This window comes from Capra hircus, chromosome 6 (genome assembly GCF_001704415.2).
Source record: "Capra hircus breed San Clemente chromosome 6, ASM170441v1, whole genome shotgun sequence".
NCBI classification, from domain to species: Eukaryota; Metazoa; Chordata; class Mammalia; order Artiodactyla; family Bovidae; genus Capra; species Capra hircus.
This window is the reverse complement of record NC_030813.1, coordinates 37,718,767-37,744,675: the sequence shown is the minus strand read 5'-3', so window position 1 is coordinate 37,744,675 and position 25,909 is coordinate 37,718,767. Positions and strand designations below refer to the sequence as shown.

At 43.5% G+C, this 25,909-nt stretch overlaps 1 protein-coding gene across 2 annotated transcripts in view; it reads left to right on the top strand.

The window, feature by feature from the left end:
* The window catches only part of FAM184B (family with sequence similarity 184 member B), a 120,809-nt gene that overhangs the window by 81,522 nt on the left and 13,378 nt on the right, over positions 1–25,909 (top strand). The window contains exons 8-12 of one of the 2 annotated variants that reach the window (XM_018049320.1): positions 3,832–3,938; positions 15,719–15,848; positions 16,647–16,859; positions 21,161–21,314; positions 24,330–24,493. In XM_018049320.1, the coding sequence (XP_017904809.1) occupies positions 3,832–3,938; positions 15,719–15,848; positions 16,647–16,859; positions 21,161–21,314; positions 24,330–24,493 (768 nt within the window). The remainder of the gene's footprint in view (positions 1–3,831; positions 3,939–15,718; positions 15,849–16,646; positions 16,860–21,160; positions 21,315–24,329; positions 24,494–25,909) is intronic. The other variant, XM_018049321.1, reaches the window with a different exon arrangement.

Sequence of the window (25,909 nt, the reverse complement as noted above, 5' to 3'; positions counted from 1 at the left end):
GGTTCATTTGAGAAATATTCAGATGGTACCCTAGTTCCTTTGGAATGATGTACTTTGACCCAAAACACCAAGTACAGAAGCGGGGGTGGTGAAGGAGGTGAATGCTTGCCATTTATATGGTCTGTTGGTCCCCTCTGCTGAACCATTAGTTTGTTGAAATCAAGAATTATATCTCTTATTGATCTCTGTCCTTCCAGCACCTAACATACCCACATGTGGCAGATATTTGCAACTCGTTGTATATTAACTGATCCATGACATGACAACTGAATGAATAGAGCTGAGGGTACTGTTTCAAGCTGGATTAGGAACACCTTCAAAAATTAACCTTGGCCAGAGGATGATTTAAAGGAACACTGGGGTCCTTTAATTACTTGCAGGGAGGGGAGGACTCATCTCCTTTTGGGGGGAAGGATATCCTTGTCTTCGGTTTCTAGGGAGCTGGAAACAAGTGAACAGAAACAGAAAAGATTGCTGAGTTTATCTCCCCGTTGATTTGGGAAGCAGTCTTCATCTATCAGGTTGATTTTAAGTGTCTGATTTGCAGATACTTTTCAGTAATACATTCATATCATAGTTTGAACTCACCCAGTTAGGCCCTGATACTGGCAGCTGGTGATCATGCTAACACAACAGAGTGCCAGTGCAGTCACATGGAAGTCTGGACTTTTCCGACCATGGATCCCCTCTGCAGCACAAGGACAGGGTTGTCTTTCCTGCCCACCTCCCTGAGTTGCAGGCATCCATGAGTTATTGCATGGAAATGGATGGGTGCTACGCTGTGGGGAGCTGGTGTAGTCATCTGAGTGCATCGTCAGCCTTTTTAAGCATTTTCTATCCTCTCCTGTTTCTGGACTCCTGCCCAGGATGCCTTTAAATAAATCAGTGGTCGATAAGGTAGCCCAGAAATTACATCCTTCACATTCTTTCACAGTCTTCACAGTGGCTCAGAGTGCATTTGAAACTCTTTTTCATCTTCACAACTGTCAGGAGATCTTTGTCCATTAATCATGTTGCTTTAAGTTCCTTCTCCCTTTTCCCTTGATCAGTCTTAGCAGTAGTTTGAATGTCTTTTCAAAAAGCCGGCTTTCAGATGTGCTGGTCAGATCTGTCTTTTTCTATGCCATTAATTTTTGTCTTTCATACTTCTTTCCTTCTACTTACTTTGGGTTGATTATGTTATCCTTTTTCTAACTTCTTAAATGTTCTATAATAAATACACTTAAGGCTATAAATTTCCCTCTCAGCGTATGTCTTTAGCTGTATCCCAGAGTTTTGAAGTTTATCTCACTTTTTAAACCTACTTTCTTACTGGTTTCTAAATTTTTTGCATTGTCATTAGATAATGTGGTCTATAAAATGTCAACATGCTGAAATTTGCTCTGTAGCCTGCTGTGGAGTCAGTTTTTAAAAAATATTTCCTATGTGATAGCCAAAAAGTATATTACATATTGTTTGGTTGTTAAAGGTTTGTTGCTGTTGTTCAGTCACTAAGTCGTGTCTGACTCTTTGTGACCCCCATGGTTAAAGCTTATATATTTAAACTCTAGTTCTGGTGTTCACTGTATGACCTTGGGCAAGGTTCATCACCTTTAAAATGGTATGATTCTCACCTCATAGAGTTGAAGGTGCACACTAAGCATTATATGAACATTAACAGTGAGTACTGTTCTTTTTTAGCTACTAGTTTCAGCTTATTAATCTTGTTCAAATCTTCCATTTCCTAGCTTATTTTGTGTACCTGATATATGAGTCTCTGAGAAGTGCGTATTAAAATCTCCCATTATAAATTTGCCTGTTCCTACCTACATTTCTGAACATTTTGCCTTATGTTTTCAGGCTGTGTTGCCACGTCCCTCAGTTCACAAGTTCATTATTAGAGCTTTGTAGTGATGATTCATTTTACTAGGCTTCCTTGATAGCTCAGTTGGTAAAGAATCAGCCTGCATGCAGGAGACCTGGGTTCAGTTCCTGGGTTGGGAAGATCCCCTGGAGAAGGGATAGGCTACCCACTCCAGAATTCTTGGGCTTCCCTTATGGCTTAGCTGGTAAAGAATCTGCCTGCAATGTGGGAGACCTGGGTTCAATTCCTGTGTTGGGAAGATCCCCTGGAGAAGGGAAAGGCTCCCCACTCCAGTATCTGGCCTGGAGAATTCCATCAACTGTATAGAACATGGGGTCACAAAGATTCCTTTTACTAGGGTAGAGATATTCATGTTAAACTGAGTCAATTCTTATTTATTGTGATTACTGTTACCGTTAGGATTGTTACATCATAAATAAGAAGAAGTGGGATTTAAACATAGGCAATTTGCTGCCAGAGCCCAAGTTTTAAATAAGTGAAGGTCTCTTGGTTGTGGTGAGTGAAGTGAGGAAGCTAGATGTGTAAATATCATAGGATAGAGCATTTCAGGCAGCAAGAACAACCAGTACAAATGCCCTGAGGAAAGTACATGCTTGTTGTTTAGAGGAGGTAAGACTAAGAGTTCAGTTCTGGACATGTTACAGTTTGAGAAGCGTATTAAGCATCTGAATGATGTCTGGAGGGCAGTTGGATATACAAGTCCAGAGTTTGGTGGGAAACTTGGAAATGGAGATAAACTGTTTGTCATTAGTATCCATGGAACTAGATGAGATACTAGGGAGTAAGACAGAAAAGAGAAGTCCAAGGACTGACGTTTAGGGCAGGAAAGGAGGAGGCTTTAGCAGAGGAGACAGAGAAGGAGTAGCTGAGAGAGAGGAGGAAACCCAGGAAAGGGGGCTGTGCAGAGGAGGGAAGGAACAGATATTCCAGTTTTGCAGAAAAGTTCAATTAACTGAAGCCCATGGAATGACCATTGGGATTTGGCAACATGGAGGTCCTCACTGGCCTTGACGTTGGTGACCTTTCATAGACATTAGAGTACATAGAAGGTAACCAGAGCAGTTTCATTCTATGTCAGGGAGGGAGGGGAGCCCAAGGCCCCATCTTCCAGTCTCAGCTTTGCCTCTCTTATCACCAAGGGCATCTCTCAGTCCCTGGAGCATGGTTTGAAAACCAGAGATGTAACCAACCACTTTGTTTTACAGCTGACGAAGCTCAGGGCCAGAAAAACACAAGACTGGCAGAGACACATAATTAGCAGAAAGCCCAGGTAGCAATTTATTATTATTTAATGAGATTTCTCAACAAAGAGATCTATCCTAGCCTGTCTTACACTGTTTTCCGTGGACAGTGGCAAGTAGAGGAATCAAAATAAGAAAGTCTTCATTTTTCTATCTCTGCTGAAAGAGGAAATGATAACGTGAACAAATTCTATTGATAGAAAATTCTGAAGCCTCATTATTAACTCATGATTTCCATATTGTCCTCCCACCATACCACACTTCTCAAGGCTTCTGATCAAGTTCCATGTTTTCTGATCCTGCATTATAGGATGTAGCAGACTGCCACCTATAATATGAGTATAATAATAATACCAGTTGCTCACCCTTATAGACCAGTGGCTGTTGCTGGCACTGTTCTCTGATCCCCACAACAGCCCCAGGGTTGCATTTCATTTCCATTCCTCTCTGATAGAAATCCTGGACAAGCTACGTGCTTTAGTTTCTCTCTGTGTGCTTTAGTTTCATCAGCTGCGTGACATGCTTGCTAGACTGAAAAGCAGGATACAGGGATCAGGGCTGACACTGCTCCTGAATCAGGCAGTGGGCTCAGCACTGAATCATCACAGGCCTGAGAGCTGCGAGGATTGCTAGAGGCTCTTTCTCCTCTGCTCTCTGGTTTGGTAAACCACAGGTTGGCTGCAGGAACTTTACTTTAGTCTCATCTTACAACTGTTTTTCCCTTAGGATCCATGCTTGAGACCGAATGAACCTTCTCAGACTCTGCCCAAAGGAGAGGAATATCAAGATAAGTTAGCAGCTGAAGAAGGAACCAGCAGCGAAGAAGAGGAAAGGTACAGGAGGACAGGCAGGCTTCCGAGGGCTCCAGTGAATGAGGACTCACACTTGGAGGACTCATTCATTCATTCTGTCCTCACGTATTTATCACTGCCCGAGGCATGAAGCTCAGGGAGGGAACAGAAATGTCTTGTGTGCCTCCAGCACATCTAAGGACTTGACCTGAATTATTTAATTGTCACACCAACTCAGAGAGACCATTTTAGAGATTAAGAACCTAACACTCAAAAAGGTTAATAAACTGCCCCAAATTCAGACAGACCTGGACTGGCCCCAACCTCTGCCTCCTATTCTTCCAAGTGTTCTTTTACTAAGTGAGGGACATGAGGGAGCTTTGTCACAGAGAGGAACTCTCCCTCCTTTATCACCTATATTAGCTTTTGCTGCTCTAACAAACATGCCCAAAATATCAATGATTTTAGCTCGTTGGTCAGCTATCTTTATTCTTGGCTCTGCCAAGCTCTTCTGGTTTTATATGACCTTGGCTCCTGACTAAGTCTGATGTTATTGCTCTGCCCCAAACCACGGATAGAGTCTAAGTCTGCTCAGATGCCATCCCATTCTGGGACCGAGACTGATGGATTAGCCTCTATCCAAGGCATGTTGTTGTCATGGTAAAGGGAAAAAGCTCAAAAAAGCTGATGAAAACATGTAGTGCCTCTTAAAGCCTACACTCAGAACTGCACTGTGTCGTTTTTATCCACATTCCATTGGTCAAAGCAAGTCACGTGACCAAAACTAATACTCTGAGCAGAAGGTAATATGCTCTCCACAGGTCTTAGTTAGTTTCAGCTGCTATAACAAAATACCATACAACAGAAGGTTGTTCTCACAGTTTTGGATGCTGGGGATCAAGGTGCTGCCCGTTCAGTTCCTGGTGAGGACTCTTCCTGGTTTGCACATGGCCATCTTCTTGTGTCTTCTCATGGAGAAGAGAGAGGCAGCAGACAGTGTGGGAGGAGGTCTCTCTTGTGTCTTTTCTTACAAAGGCACTAATCTCATCATGAGGGCTACTGTCTCATGACCTAATTACCTCCAGTGGCCTCATTTCCAAGTACCATCATATTGGTGATTGAAGTTTCAACATATGAATTTGGGGAGACACAATTCAATCCACAGCATCACATAAGGCAGTTGGTATTTGCTGAGCAATAAAAATCTGTCACACCACCTCACAAGTTTCTGATACAGTAGGTCTGGGTATATCCCAACCCTGTGTCTTTTGAGAAAGCTTCCCAGGTGATTCTGAGGCTACCGCAGTTATACTTCACTTCCCCACACCAATGAACAGCTGTGTGGGGTCCTGACGGATGACATGGAGTCCATGCTACCTCTCTTCCTGGTTTGCACATGTCCTTCTCATGTCCTCTCATGGAGAAGAGAGAAGCAGCAGATGATGTGGGAGGAGGTCCCTCTTTTGTCTTTTCTTATAAAGACACTAATCTTACCATGTGGGAGATTAGTTGTCATAGTCTATTTGGACTGCCCTGCTTCATTCCGCATTCCAAGGCCAAATTTGCCTGTTACTCCAGGTGATTCTTGACTTCCTACTTTTGCATTCCAGTCCCCTATAATGAAAAGGACATCTTTTTTAGGTGTTAGTTCTAAAAGGTCAGCAAATTTGGCCTTGGAATGCGGAATGAAGCAGGGCAAAGACTAATAGAGTTTTGCCAAGAAAATGCACTGGTCATAGCAAACACCCTCTTCCAACAACACAAAAGAAGACTCTACACATGGACATCACCAGATGGTCAACACCGAAATCAAATTGATTATATTCTTTGCAGCCAAAGATGGAGAAGCTCTATACAGTCAACAAAAACAAGACTAGGAGCTGACTGTGGCTCAGATCATGAACTCCTTATTACCAAACTCAGACTTAAATTGAAGAAAGTAGGGAAAACCGCTCGGAGAAGGCAATGACACCCACTCCAGTACTCTTGCCTGGAAAATCCCATGGATGGAGGAGCCTGGTAGGCTGCAGTCCATGGGGATCGCTAAGAGTCAGACACGACTGAGCGACTTCACTTTCACTTTTCACTTTCATGCATTGGAGAAGGAAATGGCAACCTACTCCAGTGTTCTTGCCTGGAGAATCCCAGGGATGGGGGAGCCTGGTGGGCTTCCGTCTATGGGGTCACACAGAGTCGGACACGACTGAAGCAACTTAGCAACAGCAGCAGCAGCAGGGAAAACCGCTAGACCATTCAGGTATGACCTAAATCAAATCCCTTATGATTATACGGTGGAAGTGAGAAATAGATTTAAGGGCTAGGTCTGATAGATAGAGTGCCTGATGAACTATGGAATGAGGTTCGTGATATTATACAGGAGACAGGGATCAAGACCATCCCCATGGAAAAGAAATGCAAAAAAGCAAAATGGCTGTCTGGGGAGGCCTTACAAATAGCTGTGAAAAGAAGAGAAGCAAAAAGCAAAGGAGAAAAGGAAAGATAAAAGCATCTGAATGCAGAGTTCCAAAGAATAGCAAGAAGAGATAAGAAAGCCTTCTTCAGCGATCAGTGCAAAGAAATAGAGGAAAAGAACAGAATGGGGAAGACTAGAGATCTCTTCAAGAAAATTAGAGATACCAAAGGAACATTTCATGCAAAGATGGGCTCGATAAAGGACAGAAATGGTATGGACCTAACAGAAGCAGAAGACGTTAAGAAGAGGTGGCAAGAATACACAGAACTGTACAAAAAAGATCGTCATGACCCGGATAATCACGATGGTGTGATCACTCATCTAGAGCCAGACATCCTGGAATGTGCAGTCAAGTGGGCCTTAGAAAGCATCACTACGAACAAAGCTAGTGGAGGTGATGGAATTCCAGTGGAGCTATTTCAAATCCTGAAAGATGATGCTGTGAAAGTGCTGCACTCAATATGCCAGCAAATTTGGAAAACTCAGCAGTGGCCACAAGACTGGAAAAGGTCAGTTTTCATCCCAATTCCAAAGAAAGGCAATGCCAAAGGATGTTCAAATTACCGCACAATTGCACTCATCTCACATGCTAGTAAAGTAATGCTCAAAATTCACCAAGTCAGGCTTCAGTAATACGTGAACCGTGAACTTCCTGATGTTCAAGCTGGTTTTAGAAAAGGCAGAGGAACCAGAGATCAAATTGCCAACATCTGTGGATCATCGAAAAAGCAAGAGAGTTCCAGAAAAACATCTATTTCTGCTTTATTGACTATGCCAAAGCCTTTGACTGTGTGGATCACAATCAACTGTGGAAAATTCTGAGAGAGATGGGAATACCAGACCATCTGACCTGTATCTTGAGAAATCTATATGCCGGTCAGGAAGCAACAGTTAGAACTGGACATGGATCATCAGACTGGTTCCAAACTGGGAAAGGAGTACGTCAAGGTTGCATATTGTCACCCTGCTTATTTAACTTATATGCAGAGTACATCATGAGAAACGCTGGACTGGAAGAAGCACAAGCTGGAATCAAGATTGCCAGGAGAAATATCAATAACCTCAGATATGCAGATGACACCACCCTAATGGCAGAAAGTGAAGAGGAACTAAAAAGCCTCTTGATGAAAGTGAAAGAGGAGAGTGAAAAAGTTGGCTTAAAGCTCAACATTCAGAAAATGAAGATCATGGCATCCGGTCCCATCACTTCATGGGAAATAGATGGGGAAACAGTGGAAACAGTGTCAGACTTTATTTTGAGGGGCTCTAAAATCACTGCAGATGGTGACTGCAGCCATGAAATTAAAAGACGCTTACTCCTTGGAAGAAAAGTTGTGACCAACCTAGATAGCATGTTCAAAAGCAGGGACATTACTTTGCCGACTAAGGTCTGTCTAGTCAAGGCTATGGTTTTTCCTGTGGTCATGTATGGATGTGAGAGTTGGACTGTGAAGAAAGCTGAGCGCCAAAGAACTGATGCTTTTGAACTGAGAGAGAAGACTCTTGAGAGTCTCTTGGACTCCAAGGAGATCCAACCAGTCCATTCTGAAGGAGATCAGCCCTGGGATTTCTTTGGAAGGAATGACGCTAAAGCTGAAACTCCAGTACTTTGGCCACCTTATGCGAAGTGTTGACTCATTGGAAAAGACTCTGATGCTGGGAGGGATTGGGGGCAGGAGGAGAAGGGGATGACAGAGGATGAGATGGCTGGATGGCATCACTGACTCGATGGACGTGAATCTGAGTGAACTCCGGAAGTTGGTGATGGACAGGGAGGCCTGGTGTGCTGCGATTCATGGGGTCGCAAAGAGTCAGACATGACTGAGCGACTGAACTGAACTGATTTGGACTGCTTAGCAAAATCCCATAGACTGGGTGGCTTATGAACAATAGAAATCTATTTCTCATAGTTATGGAGGCTATAAAGTCCAAGGTCAAGGTGATGGCAGTTACTGTGTCTGATGAGGACTCATTTTCTGGCTTATAGAAGGCATCTTTTCATTCTGTCTTCACAAGGTGGACGGGCAAGGGCCTCTTTTATAAATGTATTAATCCCATTCATGAGGGTCTCACCTTCATGACCTAATCACCTTCCAAAGGCCTCGTTTCTTAACACTGTTAGATTGGGCAGTAGGTTTCAAAATAGGAATTTTGAAGGGACAGCAACATTTATAAGCTAGAATTGAGGAAGCAAAGCCTACACCCCTAAGTCATATCAATGGCAGCATCAGGTACCCTATAGTCCTGTGAACTCTCTAGCTAATAATACTTGCCCAGCTCCCTCCGGATTCTGTCTTGGGATCTATGAGATGTGTAACCATAGCAGTTAAAGAGCACGGACTCTGGAGTCGGGCCTCCAGACTAAATGCTGGTGCTGTTACTTACCCCTGGAAGCTATGAATCTTATTCTGTTCAAAACTAACAAAGGGAAAGAAATAATCTTTACTGTGAAAATACTGGCAGGGATTTCAAGAAGTCTCTAAGGGGCCCAGCTTGGGTCATTTGTCCATCCTTGAGCCAGTCATTCTGGCCCAGGAGATGTCTGGCTCTGATGGATCAGGTATGTGTCACATGCCCTTCCCATGGGCCAGTTAAGGATGAGAGCAGAGTTAGCTGCATCTGAACCTTGTAGACTAAACAGGATCACTATGGAAAGAGAAAAGGCTTTCCCAAGGAGAGGATGCTGGGCAGACCAACAGTAGGTGATCATAGCAACCTTGTCTTTTCCCCTGTGTAGCTTTGTTGGTAAGGGGGTTACTCAACTACAGAAGAAAATGAAGAGGTGTGGGGTCTGTCGGAGAAGGCAATGGCACCCCACTCCAGTACTCTTGCCTGGAAAATCCCATGGACAGAGGAGCCTGGTAGGCTGCAGTCCACGGGGTCACGAAGAGTCAGATACAACTGAGTGACTTCCCTTTCACTTTTCACTTTCGTGCATTGGAGAAGGAAATGGCAACCCACTCCAGTGTTCTTGCCTGGAGAATCCCAGGGATGGGGGAGCCTGGTGGGCTGCCATCTATGGGGTCGCACAGAGTTGTACACGACTGAAGTGATTTAGCAGCAGCAGCAGCAGCAGTGGGGTCTGTAGGCTTCTTTCATGGGGGTTTTAGTTAGAGTGTAAGAACTGACAAGTATAGAAAGATCTACAGTCAGAGGCTGCAGAACAGAACAGACACATTGGTTCTTTAGGGGTGAGGTTGTATATTCAGTAGTGAACCCCTTGAAGGTTGCTTCTCGGAGAACTTTTGGCACAGTGAGTTTTCCACTGGCTGCTGATTTAAGGTGGCGGTAGCAGGTCGGATGGGCTTCCCTGGTGGCTCAGCGGTAAAGAATCTGCCTGCAGTGCAGGAGACCTAGGTTCAATCCCTGGGTCAGGAAAACCCTGGAGGAGGGCATGGCAACCCACTCTAGTACTCCTGCTTAGAGAATCCCGTGGACAAAGGAGCCTGGCAGGCTACATTCCATAGGGTCACACAAAGTTGGACATGACTGAAGTGATTAAACAGCAGCAGCAGCAGGTCAGAATCAACTTCAGTGGGAGCAGGGGGAGTCAGAAGAGTCTGCTATGGCTTGCTTGTGAGAGATGATAGTATAGGATCAGCTTTTTAGGGTACGAGGGAATTTGACACAAGAGAATAGAGTGAGAGAGGGACATTCTCACTCGTGGTGTTCCCAGGAATGAGGATGTGATAAATATAATAACAGTAAATATTTACTGAATGCTGCATTAACCCATTTAATTTTCATTAGGTAGATACCATTATTGAAGTACTTCATTTTAAAGATGAAGGAAACTGAAGAACAGAGAGGTTAAGTGGCTTGTCTTTCTACTTATTCTGCCAGTAGATGGTAGGATCCAGATGATAGCCTCTCTGGCTCCAGAACTAATGTTTTTAACTACATCTCAACTTAGGGCAGCTGTTCTTATGCCATATGAAGTTCCACAGTTTTCCTGTTTTTTAAGATCACTCTCTCCTTTAATACTCAGTAAAATGACTGAACTTGCACTTCCAACTGTGGCAGGGTAACTGGTACTAGACTTGCCCTCTTTCTATAGACAACTTTAAAAGTGAGCAAAATAAATGACAACTCTTTTAGTAACAGGACAATATGCAGAGAAAGACCATGTTCCTTAGAAGAGAAACATGAATTGAATCCCATAATCACTCCACATTTTCTCCTGCCTCTCTGTCTGGGGACAGTGCCAACCACAGTGCAGAGAAGTGGAGGTAAGTTGAGCTGAGGAAGCAGACATCAGGGCTCAGGGCTGCCAGAGTAGCTGGAATTTGTAAGGTAGGGTACCAGAAGAGAAGATACTAAGTGGGGGTGTAGGGGGCAGAAATCTATGAGAAATTTCCATAGGTCCTTGCCAGGAGCTTGAGTGAGACTCAGGAGGCCTAGGAGTATGCTGCTGCCATGGTGCTGAGAAAAATGAAGGTACTAGAGATGGGGAGCTAGGAGACACTGGATTCCAAGATCAGCTACAATGAAAAAGCCTTTCTGAGCTCTGTGAGCATTGAGTTGAGACCTCAGAAACAACACTTTAGGAGTAAGAAACACACCCTGTAGGATAAGGGCCACACCCTAGAACAGAGGACAATGTTGAACTATCAGTTCAGTTCAGTCGCTCAGTCATGTCCGACTCTTTGCGGCCCCGTGAATCGCAGTACGCCAGGCCTCCCTGTCCATCACCAACTCCCGGAATACCATACATGCTCTATAAAAAGACAAATCCAGGCATAAAAAGATCAGAAAGAGCCCTGAGTAATTTGATTGGCTGTCATAACAAAACTAAGCACTTCTGAAAGGAATTCATAATACAGACTCCTAGTATTATATTATCCACAGTATTGAGCATTTGATGAAAACATTATAAGACATGCAAAGAAGCAGAACAGTATGACTTATAATCAAGAAAAAAATCAGCTAATATAGCCTAAAATGACCTAGATATTGGAATTAGCAGACAAAGTCTTGAAAGCAATTATATGAGCCATGTTCAGGGAAAGGATTGTTATAATGAATGAAGAAATAGGGAATTTCTGCAGAGAAATGAAAACCTTGAAGCAATGGAAATTCTAAAGCTGTAAAGCACAATATCCACAATAAAAATCTCATTAGATGTACTTAACAGCAAATTAAAATCACAGAAGAAAAGTTTATTGCCTGAAGATAGATCAGTAGAAACCATCTTATCCAAAGAATGAGGGGGGAAATTTTTTTTTAAATGAGGAGATTCTTAGTGACGTGTGGGACAATATCAAATAGTTTAACATGCATGTATTTAGAGCCCATATGTAAAAAGGGAAAGAAGATGAACCAGGAAAAAATATTTGGAAAAAATGACCAAAAATTCCCCCAATTTGATGTGGGACACCCATTTACATATTCAAGAAGCTCGGTGAACTCCCCACAGAATAAATCTGAAGATAACAATGCCTAGATACATCATAGAAAATCTGCTGAAAACAATATATATCCCCCCAAATCTTACAAGCAGTCAGGTTTTTAAGAAGACAAATTACATACAGGAGACAGTTGGCTTTTCATGAATACTAATGACAACTGACTTGTCATCAACCTTCTAGGCTCATTTTTTGATGAAAGCCAGAAAATGAAGCAGTATCATTAAGGTTATAAATAGAAAAAAAAAAAACCTGTAAAATCCTAATTTTAAATCCAATGAAAATATCCTTCAAAAATGAGAATGAAATAGAACATTTTCAGGTATATAAAAGCTAAGAGGACTTTTCACTGGTTAAGCTGTAGTATGATAAACAGCAGTGGAATTTATTGAAGCTGAAAGGAAATTACAGCAAATTTAAAGTTGCATCTACAGGAGAAAATGAAGAGCATCAGAAATGGTAAATGTATGCTGCTGCTAAGTCACTTCAGTCGTGTCTGACTCTGTGCGACCCCACAGACGGTGGCCCACCAGGCTCCCCCGTCCCTGGGATTCTCCAGGCAAGAACAATGGAGTGGGTTGCCATTTCCCTTTCCAGTGCATGAAAGTGAAAAGTGAAAGTGAAGTCGCTGAGTTGTGTCCAACTCTTCGCGACCCCATGGACTGTAGCCCACCAGGCTCCTCCATCCATGGGATTTTCCAGGCAAGAGTACCGGAGTGGGGTGCCATTGCCTTCTCCGGTAAATGTATAGGTAAATATAAAAAACTAGTGCTTTTCTTTCTCTTTAATTTCTTTAAAAGACATATAACTGCTTAATAATTAAGCAGTATATTATGAAGTTCACAATGCATATAGTTGAATAATATATGACCGCTAGCACAAAGAATGGGGATTAATGGAATTATAGTATTGTAAGGGACTCATATTTTATATGAAGAGGTACAGTGTTAACTCTAAGTTGGTTGTGGTAAGTTAAGGATACAAGTTGTAATCCACAGAGCAACATTAAACATTAATACAAAGAAAAGCTTAAAAAATCCAACTAAAGAACTAAAATGGAATCATGAAATGTCAGGTAGGAAGATAGCAAAAGAACAGAAGAACGATAAGAAAAGGAATTGGGCAATTAGAAAAACAAGTGAGATGTGGATTTAAACCCAATCATTTCAATACTGATAATGTAAATGAAACAGAGACATCATTTAAAAGAAAGAGATTGCCAGAGAAGATCAAAAGGCAGCACATTTACCATATGCTATCTGCAAGAGAGAGATTTAAGTATAAAGACACTGTTATGGGCTGAACTGTGCTGCCCCATGCCCCCCTCAAATTCATACGTTAAGGCCCTACTCCCCAGTATGAATGCATTCAGAGATAAAGCTTTAAATAGATGATTGATTCAAATGCGGTTATTAGGGTGGCCCTCACCCAATATTTCCTTGTAAGAAGAGATTAGTGCGCTGGTAAAGCAGACAAAGGGGCAATCACATGAGGACATGGGGTGATGGAAGTTGGTTTTCTGCAAGCTTCACAAGAGAAGCCTTAGAAGAAACCAAACCCGCTGACTCCGTGATCATGGACTTCTAGCTTTCAGAATTATGAGAAAATTAATTTCTGCTTGTTAAGCCCTTCGGTTGGTGGTATTTTGTATGACACACCTTATACAGGCACAGATAAGTTGAAAGGTAAAAGGATAAAAATAGATATACCATGCAAATACAAAATGTAAGGAAGCTAATGTGGCTATATTCATATCAATGTAGACTTCAGAACAAGAAGTATTACCAGTGATTAAAAAGGGATGTTTCATAACAGTAAAGTGGTCAATTCTTCTGGAAGACATCACAATCCTAAATGTGTATTACCTAATTACAGAGCTTTAAATGATGAAGCAAATACTATGAGAACTAAAGGAAGAAATGTACAATCATATCTGAGATTCTGACACCCTTTTTTGAATATTTGATTGAATGACTAGACTAATATCAGTAAGGACATAGAAGATTTGAACTAAACTATTAACTAATTTAATCTATTTTATATCTGTAGACAATATGCTGAAAAACTACAGAATAAATTTTTTTCAAGGCACTAAAAACATTTGTCAATATAGACAAACTAATATTCTTCATGAATACAAAATCCTCGACAAAATGTTTGAAAATATAAAGCAGTATATAAAAAGAATAATACATCATGACCAAGTAGTTTATCCCAGAAATGTGTGGTTGATTGAACATTTGAATGGCAATCATGTAATTCATCATATTAAAAAATAAAGGGAAAAATAAATAATCATATCAATAGATGCACAAAAGCATTAGACAAAAGTTAACATCCTTTCATGATAAAAACTCTTCAATCCATGAATAGAATGTCTTCAACCTGAAAAAGATCATGTATGATAAACATGCTTAATGGTAAAATGTTGGACATATTCCTCAAAAAACTCAGAACAAAGCAAAAATTCTGCTCTCACTACCTATCATTGTCCTGAAGGTCCTAGGCAGTCCTGTAAAGCAAGAAAAAGAGCTACAAATTAGAAAGGAAGAGTAAAAATGTCTTTATTTACAGACAGAATGATCATAATTGAATACTCAGTGTTGTTAAGAACATAATTTACTCTGAATTGAGCTATAGATTTAGTTCAGTCCCATGTAAAATCCCAATAGCCCTGTTTGTAGGAATAAACAAACTGTTTTGAACACAGTTATATTTAGCATAGCTTCCAGAAGTTTGAAGATAACCTAAGAGAATTAGGATGCAAAGAAAGAAACCTTTTCACTTTATTAAATACTTGACTAATTTTTATTTGTATTAATATACAATTAATACAATGTGCCAGACATAGTTAAGCATTTTTTAAGATATTTACTCTATTAATCCTTATAACAATCCATGCGAAAGGTACTAATATTAACCCCATGTTTTGGAAGAGGAAACAGTTTAAAGAGCTCAGACAAAGTAACATAACCATTTACCAGTAGTAGCACTAGAATTTGAATCTGGGCAATCTGGGTCTAGTATCCGTGATCTTAACAACTTCGCTACACTGCTCTTAACATCCTGCCCTTCCTTTCAGGGGTCCCCTCTGTCTATGTTGCTGGGCCTTTTCGCCTCTGCCAAGTCAGAGTACTTCTGATGGTTTTTCTTCACAGTCCAGGGCCCTAACCTGTGGTCCTCTGGCCTGATGTGTTTGCCAGAGGAAGCAAAATGTCATTGACCTCCCAGCAATCTCTGCAGAGATGCCCACAGTGCATCTTTTACACTGTAATGCAGGACATCTTTTACACTGTTAAACAGGATAAATATTTAACTTTACAATCAGCCCATCACATTTTCTCAGCTGATTTAAAAGCTCGGAACTGAGTATAGAAAAGTCTCCTCCAAAAATATTTGTCAGCATCTCTTCTAGAATGCAGAAACTGCTGCAGCTTTAAACCAGCATTGTCTTGTCCCTGCTACGTACACAGAAAGGCTATTTATAATCCTCCTGTGTATACTTGGGAAAAGCCAGTTGAAGCCCTGTGTGCTTTGAAAAGTGTAAAGTACTGTATTCAAGTAGAACATCATTTTTTGTTATTTTTTTCCGCATTCATGAAAAGTTGTGAAATTAGACTACAGAGACCTCTTCTTTTGAAGTTTCCAGGAATCCCATATAAGTAACTCTAAGCTCTCAGTCATTCTGATAATTGATCATTTATTAAGTACCCACTGAAACAGATATCCAGTGATTCCAGCTGAATATTGACAGTCTCCCAAGTGCAACAGCACTTAGAATTGAACGTCAAATAGCTTTTTCAAATCCAGGAGAGATGTCTCTCGTTCCATTATAATGTGCCATCAGAGCTCCCTCTTCCCAGCCCGAGTGGCTGGGATGTTAGCAGGGTGACCATGTCATTTCCATGGCATCTTTTGTGATTTTGACCTCCGTATCTTCAAAGGATCGAAGCACCCATCAAGGAGGGAGATGACCTGCAGCCTCCATTGGGCTCTTTGCCAAAGGAGAAGGCACCAGAAATCCAGCGTCTGCAGGAGGAGTGGCAGAGCCAGAAGGCCAGATTGCAAGCCCAGGTAGAAGGATGGCCTTGGTGGGGATGCACCCTCATGCTGAGTGAGACCCTGTCTCTCCCTTATTCTTGCAGACAACCTTGGAAATGCATGCGGGGCCCAATTCTTGTCCAAGTTGGGGAGGGCAGTCCAGGTCAAGGGCAAGGTGGGCTTCTTGGTTCTGTTCATTTATTTATTTAACACCTACTGTGGCTCATGAGTACCTGCTATGAGCCAGGAACTCTTCGAGGTGCTTGTTTATTATCAGTGAACAAACCAGACAAAAGTCCTGCATTATAGAGCTTGTATTTTAGCAGAGGAGGTGGACACCAACAATAAACACTAGACATAAAAAATAGGCACTTATAATATTAGAAGATGTTAAGGGCTTAAGTAAAACTAAAAGACTGAGCAGGATAAAGATTGAGTGGCTGTCTGGTGATGAGGGGTGGGTATAATACCAAACAGGATTGTCAGGGAAAGCTTCCATAAGAAAGGGAGATTTGGGCATGTGGGGCATGCAAGGGAGGCTGCTGTATAGACCTCTGGAGTGTTTTCTGGTCCCCTTTTGATTTCTCTTGGATGGCACACATCCCAGCCCTTCTTCTCTGTTCCCTGGTATCCATGGCTCTAGCTGAGGAGCCCCTAGGAGGGCCAGCTGTCCCCAGGTCCTTCAAGCTTGCCGCTTCTACCCGCCTCAGCATTCCCATGGGTAGAGGAGGCTCATGTGGGCTGTGGAGACGTTCAGAAAGCTTTGATGTTTAAAGAAAACCCCAGGCAGGGTGAGAGTCCCAGCCTGAGGTTGGATGCCCTGGTGGGCAGGTCTCACAGATGCAGCAGGCCCTGGAGCAGTGTGCCACAAGCTACAGGGAGGACCTGCGGGAGCTCAAGCAGCTTTCTGACCACGAGCGGGAGCAGCTGCGGCATGAGCTCCAGGAGACCATACAGCAGAATCAGGCAGCGAAAGCCCAGCTTGAGGCTGCCCACAGGCGAGCTCTCTGCATGCTTGAGAAGGCTAAAAACCAGGAAGTCAAGGTAAAGGTGTTAATGACGACATCCACTAACTACTACTGAGCTCTTGCTGTGCAAGCACCTGCTCAGCACTTTGGGGGGAGCCTGTCGTACAATATCTCCAGTCCCCATATTCATCTTACAAGGTCATTATTATCATATTCCCTTTTTCTGGATGAGGAAGGAGGCTCAGAGAGGTTTGGCAACTTGCTCAGGGTCACACAGCTAGTAAGAGGCAAGATAAGGATTCAGACAGACTCAGGTCATCTGCACATGACTTTTATATCATAAGACCAACTTCTCTTTCATGACTTGGGCAATATCCTGCAAAAGAAATACTAAGAGCTCCCAAAGGGAAAAATTGATACCAGACTCAAAGTACTTGAATTCAAATGTCATCAAACATCTCAGCAGCAATAGGGAAGCTAGAAGATAATGAAGCAATTCTGAGAAATTCAATTAAAACCATTAATAAGGGTGAGAACTGAATAAAAAAAATCAGACACATGAAATATTAGGAAAATTACCTTTTGTTATCAGTTTATGCCTCTCAGTTCGCAATTTACCCTTCAGTACCTACTTGTGATAATCTGTATTCTTTAAGCATTTCTCCTCTTCACCTCCCTTACAGTGCTAAACTTTGTCAGTAGACGGCGCTGGAGGCACCTTGCAGGAGGAAGGAGGCTTCCCTCCCTGGTTCTGGAAGGTGCCTGTTTGCTGTTTCTGGCTTCCACTGCACACCTGAACAGTGTCCTGGGTGTGTGAGGACATAGATGATATACTGCCCCAGTGGCCTGACAGTAATCTCACAGCTCTGGTCCAGACCCAGTGACCACCTTCCTGTGACCTTGTGATGTGGACACTACAGACTCCATCATCACACTTGGTGACCCTGCCTCTCTCTGAGTTCCTATCCATTGCCTGCTGTCACCTGTACCCGAGAGGTTTGTTTCTTGCAACCCTCACAAAGCAAACACTGTCTGCTCCGGCAGCCTTCACACCTGCCCTGGTGCCCCCATTCCCTCTGGGCACCTGCCCACCTTGGTTCACCTGCACAGGTGGAGGGTTGCTCCTGCTTGACTCTGGCCTGGGCAATCCAGCCATCTCCATCAGTGAACACCACCAACCTTCTCCAACAAGGTCTGGATCCCAAGCTGGGGAAGGGCTCCCCATCCGAAGCTTTCCCTTTCTTGGATGGTCTCAGCCAGCCTCAGAACACCCTTCAGAGTTCTTTTTGCATCTTCCATACACTTTTCCTCAGGAAGTTTCTTGAGGAATATCCCACCAAAACAAAGGAACACACCAAAAAAGAGGGAATAAAAGAGATCTAGCATACAGGGAATCCAGCACAGGAGAAAGGTTTCAGGAGCCTAGCTGTGCCACTAACAGAGCCTAGACTGGAGTCTAAACTGGAGCATGAGGATGGAGGGCTCCAGAAGAGATGCCTCCATGGAAAAATAGGCTTGATGGCTTCTCTGATCGATTTGGCCATGTGGAAAATTGTAGTGAACGTATTTTACAAAGCTTTTAGAGGTTGTAGGAAGACTTGGCCAGAAATCCAAAAAATAATTATAAAATACAGTAGTTATTAATGCAAGGAAAAATAAAACTTTGGATAAGGTAGACTTTTTATTTCTTTATTTTTGGCTGTGCTGGGTCTTGTTTGGTGCACGTGGGCCTTCTCTAGTTGCAGTGGGGGCTACTCTCTAGTTGTGGTGCACAGACTCCTCACTGGGGTGGCTTCTCTTGTTGCCAAGCACAGGCTCTAGAGCACACAGGCTTCAGTAGTCGGGGTACACGTGATTAGTTGCCCTGAGGCATGTGGAATCATCCTGGACCAGGGATTGAGCCCACATCCCCTGAACTGGCAGGTGGATTCCCAACTACTGGACCACCAGGGAAATCCAAGGTAGATTTTAATAATTATAATTTACTTAGCTCGGTAGTAAGTGGCATTTACTTACAAGAAGGAAATATTGAATATAGTTCACTGTATTTAAAAAAGAAATATAACAATATTTGAGGAATGGAAGAGAAAGAATGTATGAGACCAAAATCTTCATCTGCCATAATAGAAAGACAATTCGTAATTTCTAAAATAATCAGGTTAAAGCAGGATGGAGATACTGTCTTGTTATTGGTGGTAAATATCAGAAGAAAGAACTAAGAGTTCCAATGGCTACCTCCAGTAGACAGGATGCACACAGAAGAAGAAAGAGGGCTGGGAGGTGCTAGTTTTCATTTTTAAAAAGCGGTATTTGGCTCTTTATACTGTGTTCATGCATTGCCCAGATAACAATAAAAAAGAAGCTTTTAGAAAAATGAGAGAGAAAAGAAATGAGATAATGCATATGGACTGCTTGATACTTAGTAGGTGTTCAGAATTTGTGAATTCCTTTTCTTCTTTTATTCTCTTAAATCTTTCTCCAGCTTTGCTTTCAGTCTGCAAGAGCTAAGGCTGCCAAGTTTCCCATGTTACTCACTGCTGGGTCATGCTGGGTCATGCTGGCCTTTGTGTTGGCTTGAGCTTTACTCCTCCAGGCCAAAGGCCTCAATCCCTTGCAGGAGGCAGAGGAAGCATGGTGGGAGAGAGGGGAGTGTGCTCTGTCCATTGGGATAACCCACAGTTCTAAGCCCCAGTCCCTAGCAGCCATGGAACCAGATTCATGGGGTCTTCATTACTGGCTCCAGTCTACTTGGGGTGGTTCCAGAATGAGACCAAAGTGTTTGAAATTCTCACTGGAGATGGTAGACATATGATCATTCCTAATACATGATAGTGATTGAGAGTGAGATGCCTGGGTTCAAACCCTGGGTCTGCTACCTACAAGGAAAGGGAGCTTAGGCTTCCTTCTGCCTCATGTTCCCTATTCATAAAGTGAGGCTAGTAACATGTACCATACAGAACCACTGAGAACATCAAAAGAGAATTCACCAGAAGTGCTTAAAGCAATACATGACTAACAGCAACCCCATAGACTGTAGCCCACCAGGCTCCTCTGTCTGTGGGCTTCTCCAGGCAAGAATACTGGAATGGGTAGCCATTCCCTTCTCCAGAGGATCTTCCTGACACAGGGATTGAACTTGGGTCCCCTGCATTGCAGGCAGATTCTTTACTGTCTGAACCACCAGAGGAGCCCCAGGGCAAACAAAAAGCTGGGGCAGTTTGCCAGGAATGAATGTCTGGCTTGATATAAAATCAGGCCACTAAACCTTGCATGATCCTCACTGCCAAGGACTTCTGAGCCAGAAGGCAGGCAAGGCTGACCTAGAAAGAGATTGGCTCCATCTTTTGCAAACCTTTGCTTCAATCTCTTCATTCACATTTCCTTGGGATTAAAATGTCACCAGTTGGAGTGCTCTGAGCCTTGCAGCAAGTGCAAGAAGGAGAAAGTATCAGAGAGTTTGAAAAGTACAAGACTTTCCTGTCTAGAGAAACTCACCAGGGGATGACTGAATTTCCCATGATAGGAATAAGACTGTTTCTCCCCATTTGCTGAGGAGCAGCAAAGTAAAGATGCTGCTGCCTTCTAATAGCTGCCTCGTCTGCTTTTTCCTAATGGGAGCCTCATCCATTTGATGCAGTCCCATTTCTCATTGTTCCTGGAAGTTGCTTGAGGGAGTGGGAAGGGCTTGGGCCCTGGATACCATCACCCATGGGTTACAATCCTGTACCCACCATTACTGGTTTTCGGTTAGGGCACTTTACTTTTCTGAGTTTGTTTCCTCTTAATCCTGTATCTTTTCTGTGTGACCTTGGGAAAGCTAATTCATCTCTCTCAGCCTCAGTTTCCTCACCTGAAAAGTGGGATGTGTTAATTGGAACTCTTCGTTGCGAAAGTAATAGAAACTATTAGTTTCTTGTTGCTGCTGTAGCAAAATTACCACAAACTTGGTGGCTGAGCACAACATAGATTTATTATCTGACAGTGCTGGAAGTCAGAAGTCCTAAAATCAAGGTGTTGACAGGGCTGTGTCCTTTCTAAAGGCCCTAGAGAAGAACCTGCTTTCTTGCTTTTCCTAGTTAGTGTCTGTCTCTTTCCCCCACCTCCTAACACCAAATTCCCAATGATTGTTCCAGTTTTGAACAGTTATCCACTCTGCTCCAGTCAGCTGTGAACCAGTTAGGTTACACAGCACAAAATGGCTGCTGTGGCCAGGTCCAGATGAATAGGGGAACAGTCACTGTAGCCTGATAAGCCCTCCATCGGGGAGTGGCAACTGCTCAGGGAAGCCCCCGACAATGAGGAAGAATTAGGCAAAGGGGACAGGTCTCCCCCTCTGTGCCCACTTTCATGCCTTCTTCCTCCCACTTGTGCCCATAGGCCACAGAAGAACGCTTGAAGAAGGAATCCAGCCACAGCCTCCAGATCCAGCACCAGGCGCACCGGCTAGAGCTGCAGGCCTTGGAGGAAAAGGCCCGGCAAGAGCTCCAAAGGGAGTTGGAGAGGATGCAGGCTCAGCAGGCACTGCTGTTAGGTATGCATCAGCTGTGCACCCATCAGGGGTTGGGGCAGCGGGGTGGGGGGTGGTAAGGACCAGGGTGACCCTCCTGGCTCTGCCACCAACCAGCTGCGAGATGTGCATCAGGTCACACACAGCCTCGTTTTCATTTTCTAGGAAGTTAAGTTGCACTTGTCTCTCCATCATAGAAGTTTTGTACGGATTTGATGAGATATAAAATGCTTAGCATATAAATGAGCCCAGTTAGTGCAGATAATATCATCATCATCATCTTCGTCATCATTACTGAGCATTAGCCAGATCTCAGCCTTCGTGAGAATTTCATGAGATGGCCTCAAACTCTCATTTCTAAAGATTTCTGTAAAGCTGGGGACTTAAGCCCCCAGGATTCTGGGTTTGCCTCTGCTTCTTTCCCTGCCTTCACATTCTCAGCAGGAAGCTCACTTCCTCTTCAGTTTTCACAGCAAAAACTTGTCACACAAAGCATTCTGGAAGTTTCCAGAGGCAGTAAAGATCTCCAAAGTCAAATTGCCTGGGCTTGAAGCCTGACTCCGTTCAATGTGCACTAGCTGTGTGACCTCAGGCGAGTTGCTTAACTACTCTGTGACTCAGTTGCTCATCTGTAAAATGGGAATAGCAATAGTATCCCCTTCATTGGGCTGTTGTTACAATTACATGAGTATATACGTGGGAAGAGCTTAGAATAGCACCTGGTAAATGCTGTGTAAATGTTCACTGTCGTTACTGCTGAATATTCCGCCTGTGCATGGCTGACTCTAAGGGGCTCTGTCTGTCTGGGTAGATGATCTCTCTCCCTCATTTTCTCCTTTACTCTCATCTTCTTTCTCACTATTAAGAGCAAGACAAATGTTCTCCTTATTTCATGTCTAGCATTAAAAACCATATAGACCTTTTAAAAATTTTCTTCAAACCTAGACAGTGCTCTCCTTAAGAGAATTTTTGGAAGAATATTTTCTTTACCTCCATAAGTGAATAAGATCTACTTGCTGCTTGATTTCATTAGACAATGTGACCTGCTCACTGCATGTCAGCACATCAGCCCACATTCATGTTTCCAGATGAAGGAGAGAAAGAGTCCCACAGATTTCCCAGTTAGCAGCTACCCTGGAATGGAAGTGGCCACATGGAAAATGCCAAAGTTTTGGCATCTTAAGAAGATACATTATACAAGATAATACCCAGGTTGTACCACACTTCTCAGGAACCAGACTCCCCAGACTGAGGTCAGGCTGGACAACCCTGATGAGTCCAACACCCCACAGCAACCATCTTTGCTGCCCCATCCCTGGCCTCTCTGACCCCACAGCAGCCTGATCTTTACCTGGATGAAAGATTCCAGAGAGACCCTGGAGACAGACTGGCATGCTCAGCACAAGTCCCAGGAAGAAGGGGCTTTGTGGACTGTGTAATGATGATAACAAATCGTGGGCTTTGTGGGTGGCATTGGATGTGTGGGAGCACAGACCACCACAGGGTGATACTAGGACTTCCTGGTCCAAGTTACTCCCCTTCCATCATCTGTGTGAGACACACCTGACATGCAGTATAGGTCACTGTGTGAGGAGCAGGAAGGGTGAGTGTCCACCAGATTACCTGACACACTGGGGTGGGTACCTAGACATGCTGGTTGAATAGGTGGATGGGCAGGTGGATGGATGAGGGTGTAGATGGGTAAATGAATGGATGGTGAGAAAATATGAGAAAAGAGGGGCAGGTAGTTCATGCTTTGCTAAAGAGTTTTATTACACATATTGTTGTGATAAAGGATTTCAAAAATTGGGTTGTATTTAAGCTATAGAAATCACTCTATTAAAATCTGAGAGGAGAAGGAAGATGATGAAATAAATTTTTCAACATAATAGCATCAGAATAATTAAACTTTTATATGTGTTTACTGTCCTTTCAGGGAAGCATAGTAAACTTGTGAGAAATCTTTTACAACTGGGACACTTTCATAACATCATTAATTTTTGCTCTAAACATCTTTTATTTATTTTACAAATATATGTTGAGCACTTGCTCTATACTAAATCCTGTACTATGTATCTTATGGCCTCTGCGATTATTGGAACAATGTTTCAAAAGTAATTTGAAATAAGTAAAATATAAAGTCTCAAAAGTCCATAATGGAAAATAAAGTATCAAATTTACTAGCACTTGAAAATTATATTCTCTTTGAAAATTAATAACTCACTGAATACTGTCTACTCCATCAGAAAATGTTCTTTTTGAAATGATTATTTTATTTGCCTTTTGATCATGCTGGGAAGTGTCACACTATCAGAAATCACCCACAATCCTCAGAGGAGAAATTGTACTTCCTGGTTGTACTGGTCCCTGAGTTAAGGAGGGCATGTACATTTCCCCTGGATGATTCTGGTTTTCATAATGACTCTGTTGGGATGATATGCCATCCCCTCCCTGCTGTTCACAATCCAGCTAGGAACTTACATCCATGAGAAGGAGAACCTGTGATTGTTTGTCTCCTTGAGAATTAGCATAAATATATGTCAACATTTCAATTTGAGACCTGTACTTCAAGAAGAGGCCACTGGGTCATGTGCTAATTCCCTGTTCTTAATTTTCTGTCTTGGTGCTGAGGCCAAGTGTTGCCTCAGGGTTCAGCTCTGGATTCAGGCTGTCCCACCCCCAATCCTAACCAACCAGCAATGATTAAGCAGGTGATTCTGAGGGAAGAAGAACCATGGGAGGTGTTGAATCCTGACACTATGACTTATTAGCAGTATAGCTCTGAGTTGCTCAGCCTTTCTGAGGCTCTGTTCCTTCAGCATAAAGTGGGAGGGATAATACTGGATAGGATGGTTGTAGGGTTTCACTGAAAACACTTAACATATTTACTACTCTATAAATGGTATTATTGTTGCTGTTCTATTGAAATAGGTAAGTTTGGGGAACGTGAACCAACACCTACAGCTGCTCCCCACCCTAACCCACCCCAGACTTTGGCCTCAGCATGCTCCTGACCTTCCACTGCTCTTCCTTTTGCAGAGTCCCTGAGGCAGGAGCTGGCAGAGCAGCGGGCTGCCTGCTCTGAGCACCAGAAGGACTTGGAGGTGCTGCAGACTGAGCTGAGGGCCCTGGACAGCATGGGCAGACGGCAGGTCATCACCCAGTGTCCAGGGGACAGCGAGGACCATGCTGGGACTTCAGAGGTCAGCACCCCTGCCCTGCCCACACCCTTCTTGGAGCAGCATCAGGGAGAGGTTCCAAGTGCTCTTTCGCCCCTTCTCCTTCCACAGGCCTGGGGGATATGTCATGAGCCTGCAGGCTCCCACCTCTGGAAAGCAAAAACAAGTTTTAAGTACAGCCTGTTATTTTAAATTCAGATGAAATAGCATCTCAGGGTGTTGGTGACAGACAGGCGCTAGAGACAGCTCATCTGGGTCACTCCATGGACCTGCACAGAATTTCTCAGAACACCTCCCCAAACAGATTCCTGCCTAGATGTCCCCTGTTGCCATGAGTGGGGGGTGCCTTTCTGTCACCAAAGCTCTGAACTTTCTGGTCAGACTTGGCCCATCATTTTCTTCCTTGCCCATCCATAATTCCTACCTTGCTGGGTAGCACAGGGACCCCCTAACAACCCAGACATCTCTCCCCAGACCACCACATTGGGCCTCAGGTATCCATCTAAGGCACCTCTGTGAAAAGCCTTCAGTGGCTCCTTGCTGCTATCAGAATAAGCTCCCAGTGCCCAGTCTGATGTTGAAAAGCCTTCAGCCACTGGCTGCATTTCCCTCTCTGCTCTAAAATGGCCTCTGCCTCCTGCCTCAGTGCCTTTGCACATGCCCTGCCCCTGCCTGGGACCCTTCCTCCCTTTTCAGTGCCCAACTGATCCTTCCAGGCTGGGGGTCTCCCATCCACACCCATGACTTCTCTCCACCTTCTGAGTGCCCGGAGCACTTCCTGTTACTGCAGCTCAGCTCGCACCCGCATCTACTGCCTGTCCTGTTAGGGACCCATCACTGCATGGATATCCTTGTTTCCTCGACTGGACTACAAGTCCTTTTAGAACAAGCCATGTCTGTCCATCTCAGTCCACCCCAACCCCAGCACTTGGCACACAGTTCTGTACACACTAGAGTCTCCATCAGAGTACGCAAATGGCCATAACTAGCTGGTGTCCCAGCCCTGCTGAAGATTGGAGGAACGTGGGGATCATTCATTCCAGATTTTGCTGGTACTGAGAACCTGAACATAATTTCTGTGTTGAATGAGAATTATTAGCAACTGATATATCACAGTGGGTTGGTGATATAACAACTGATATATCACAGTTGGTAAAGTCTAGCAGAGGAAAAACAGAACATGATCCATTATATATTCTAGATTGGTGGGAGCCACCTGGACCTATGGTAGGGGACAGGGGAAGTATGGGATGGTGACAGCTGGTGGCTGGAGGGTTCAGAGATAGGCCCACTGCAGTGAGTGACAGGCTCACCTGAGGGCTATGGATAGAGACTCAGGCTGAGTGGATGAGACAGTACCTGGTCATCAATGTGCCGGCCTCACCTACATCTCACTGGAGGGAAGCCCTGAACACTCAGGGAGAAACAGCAGACCCTGGG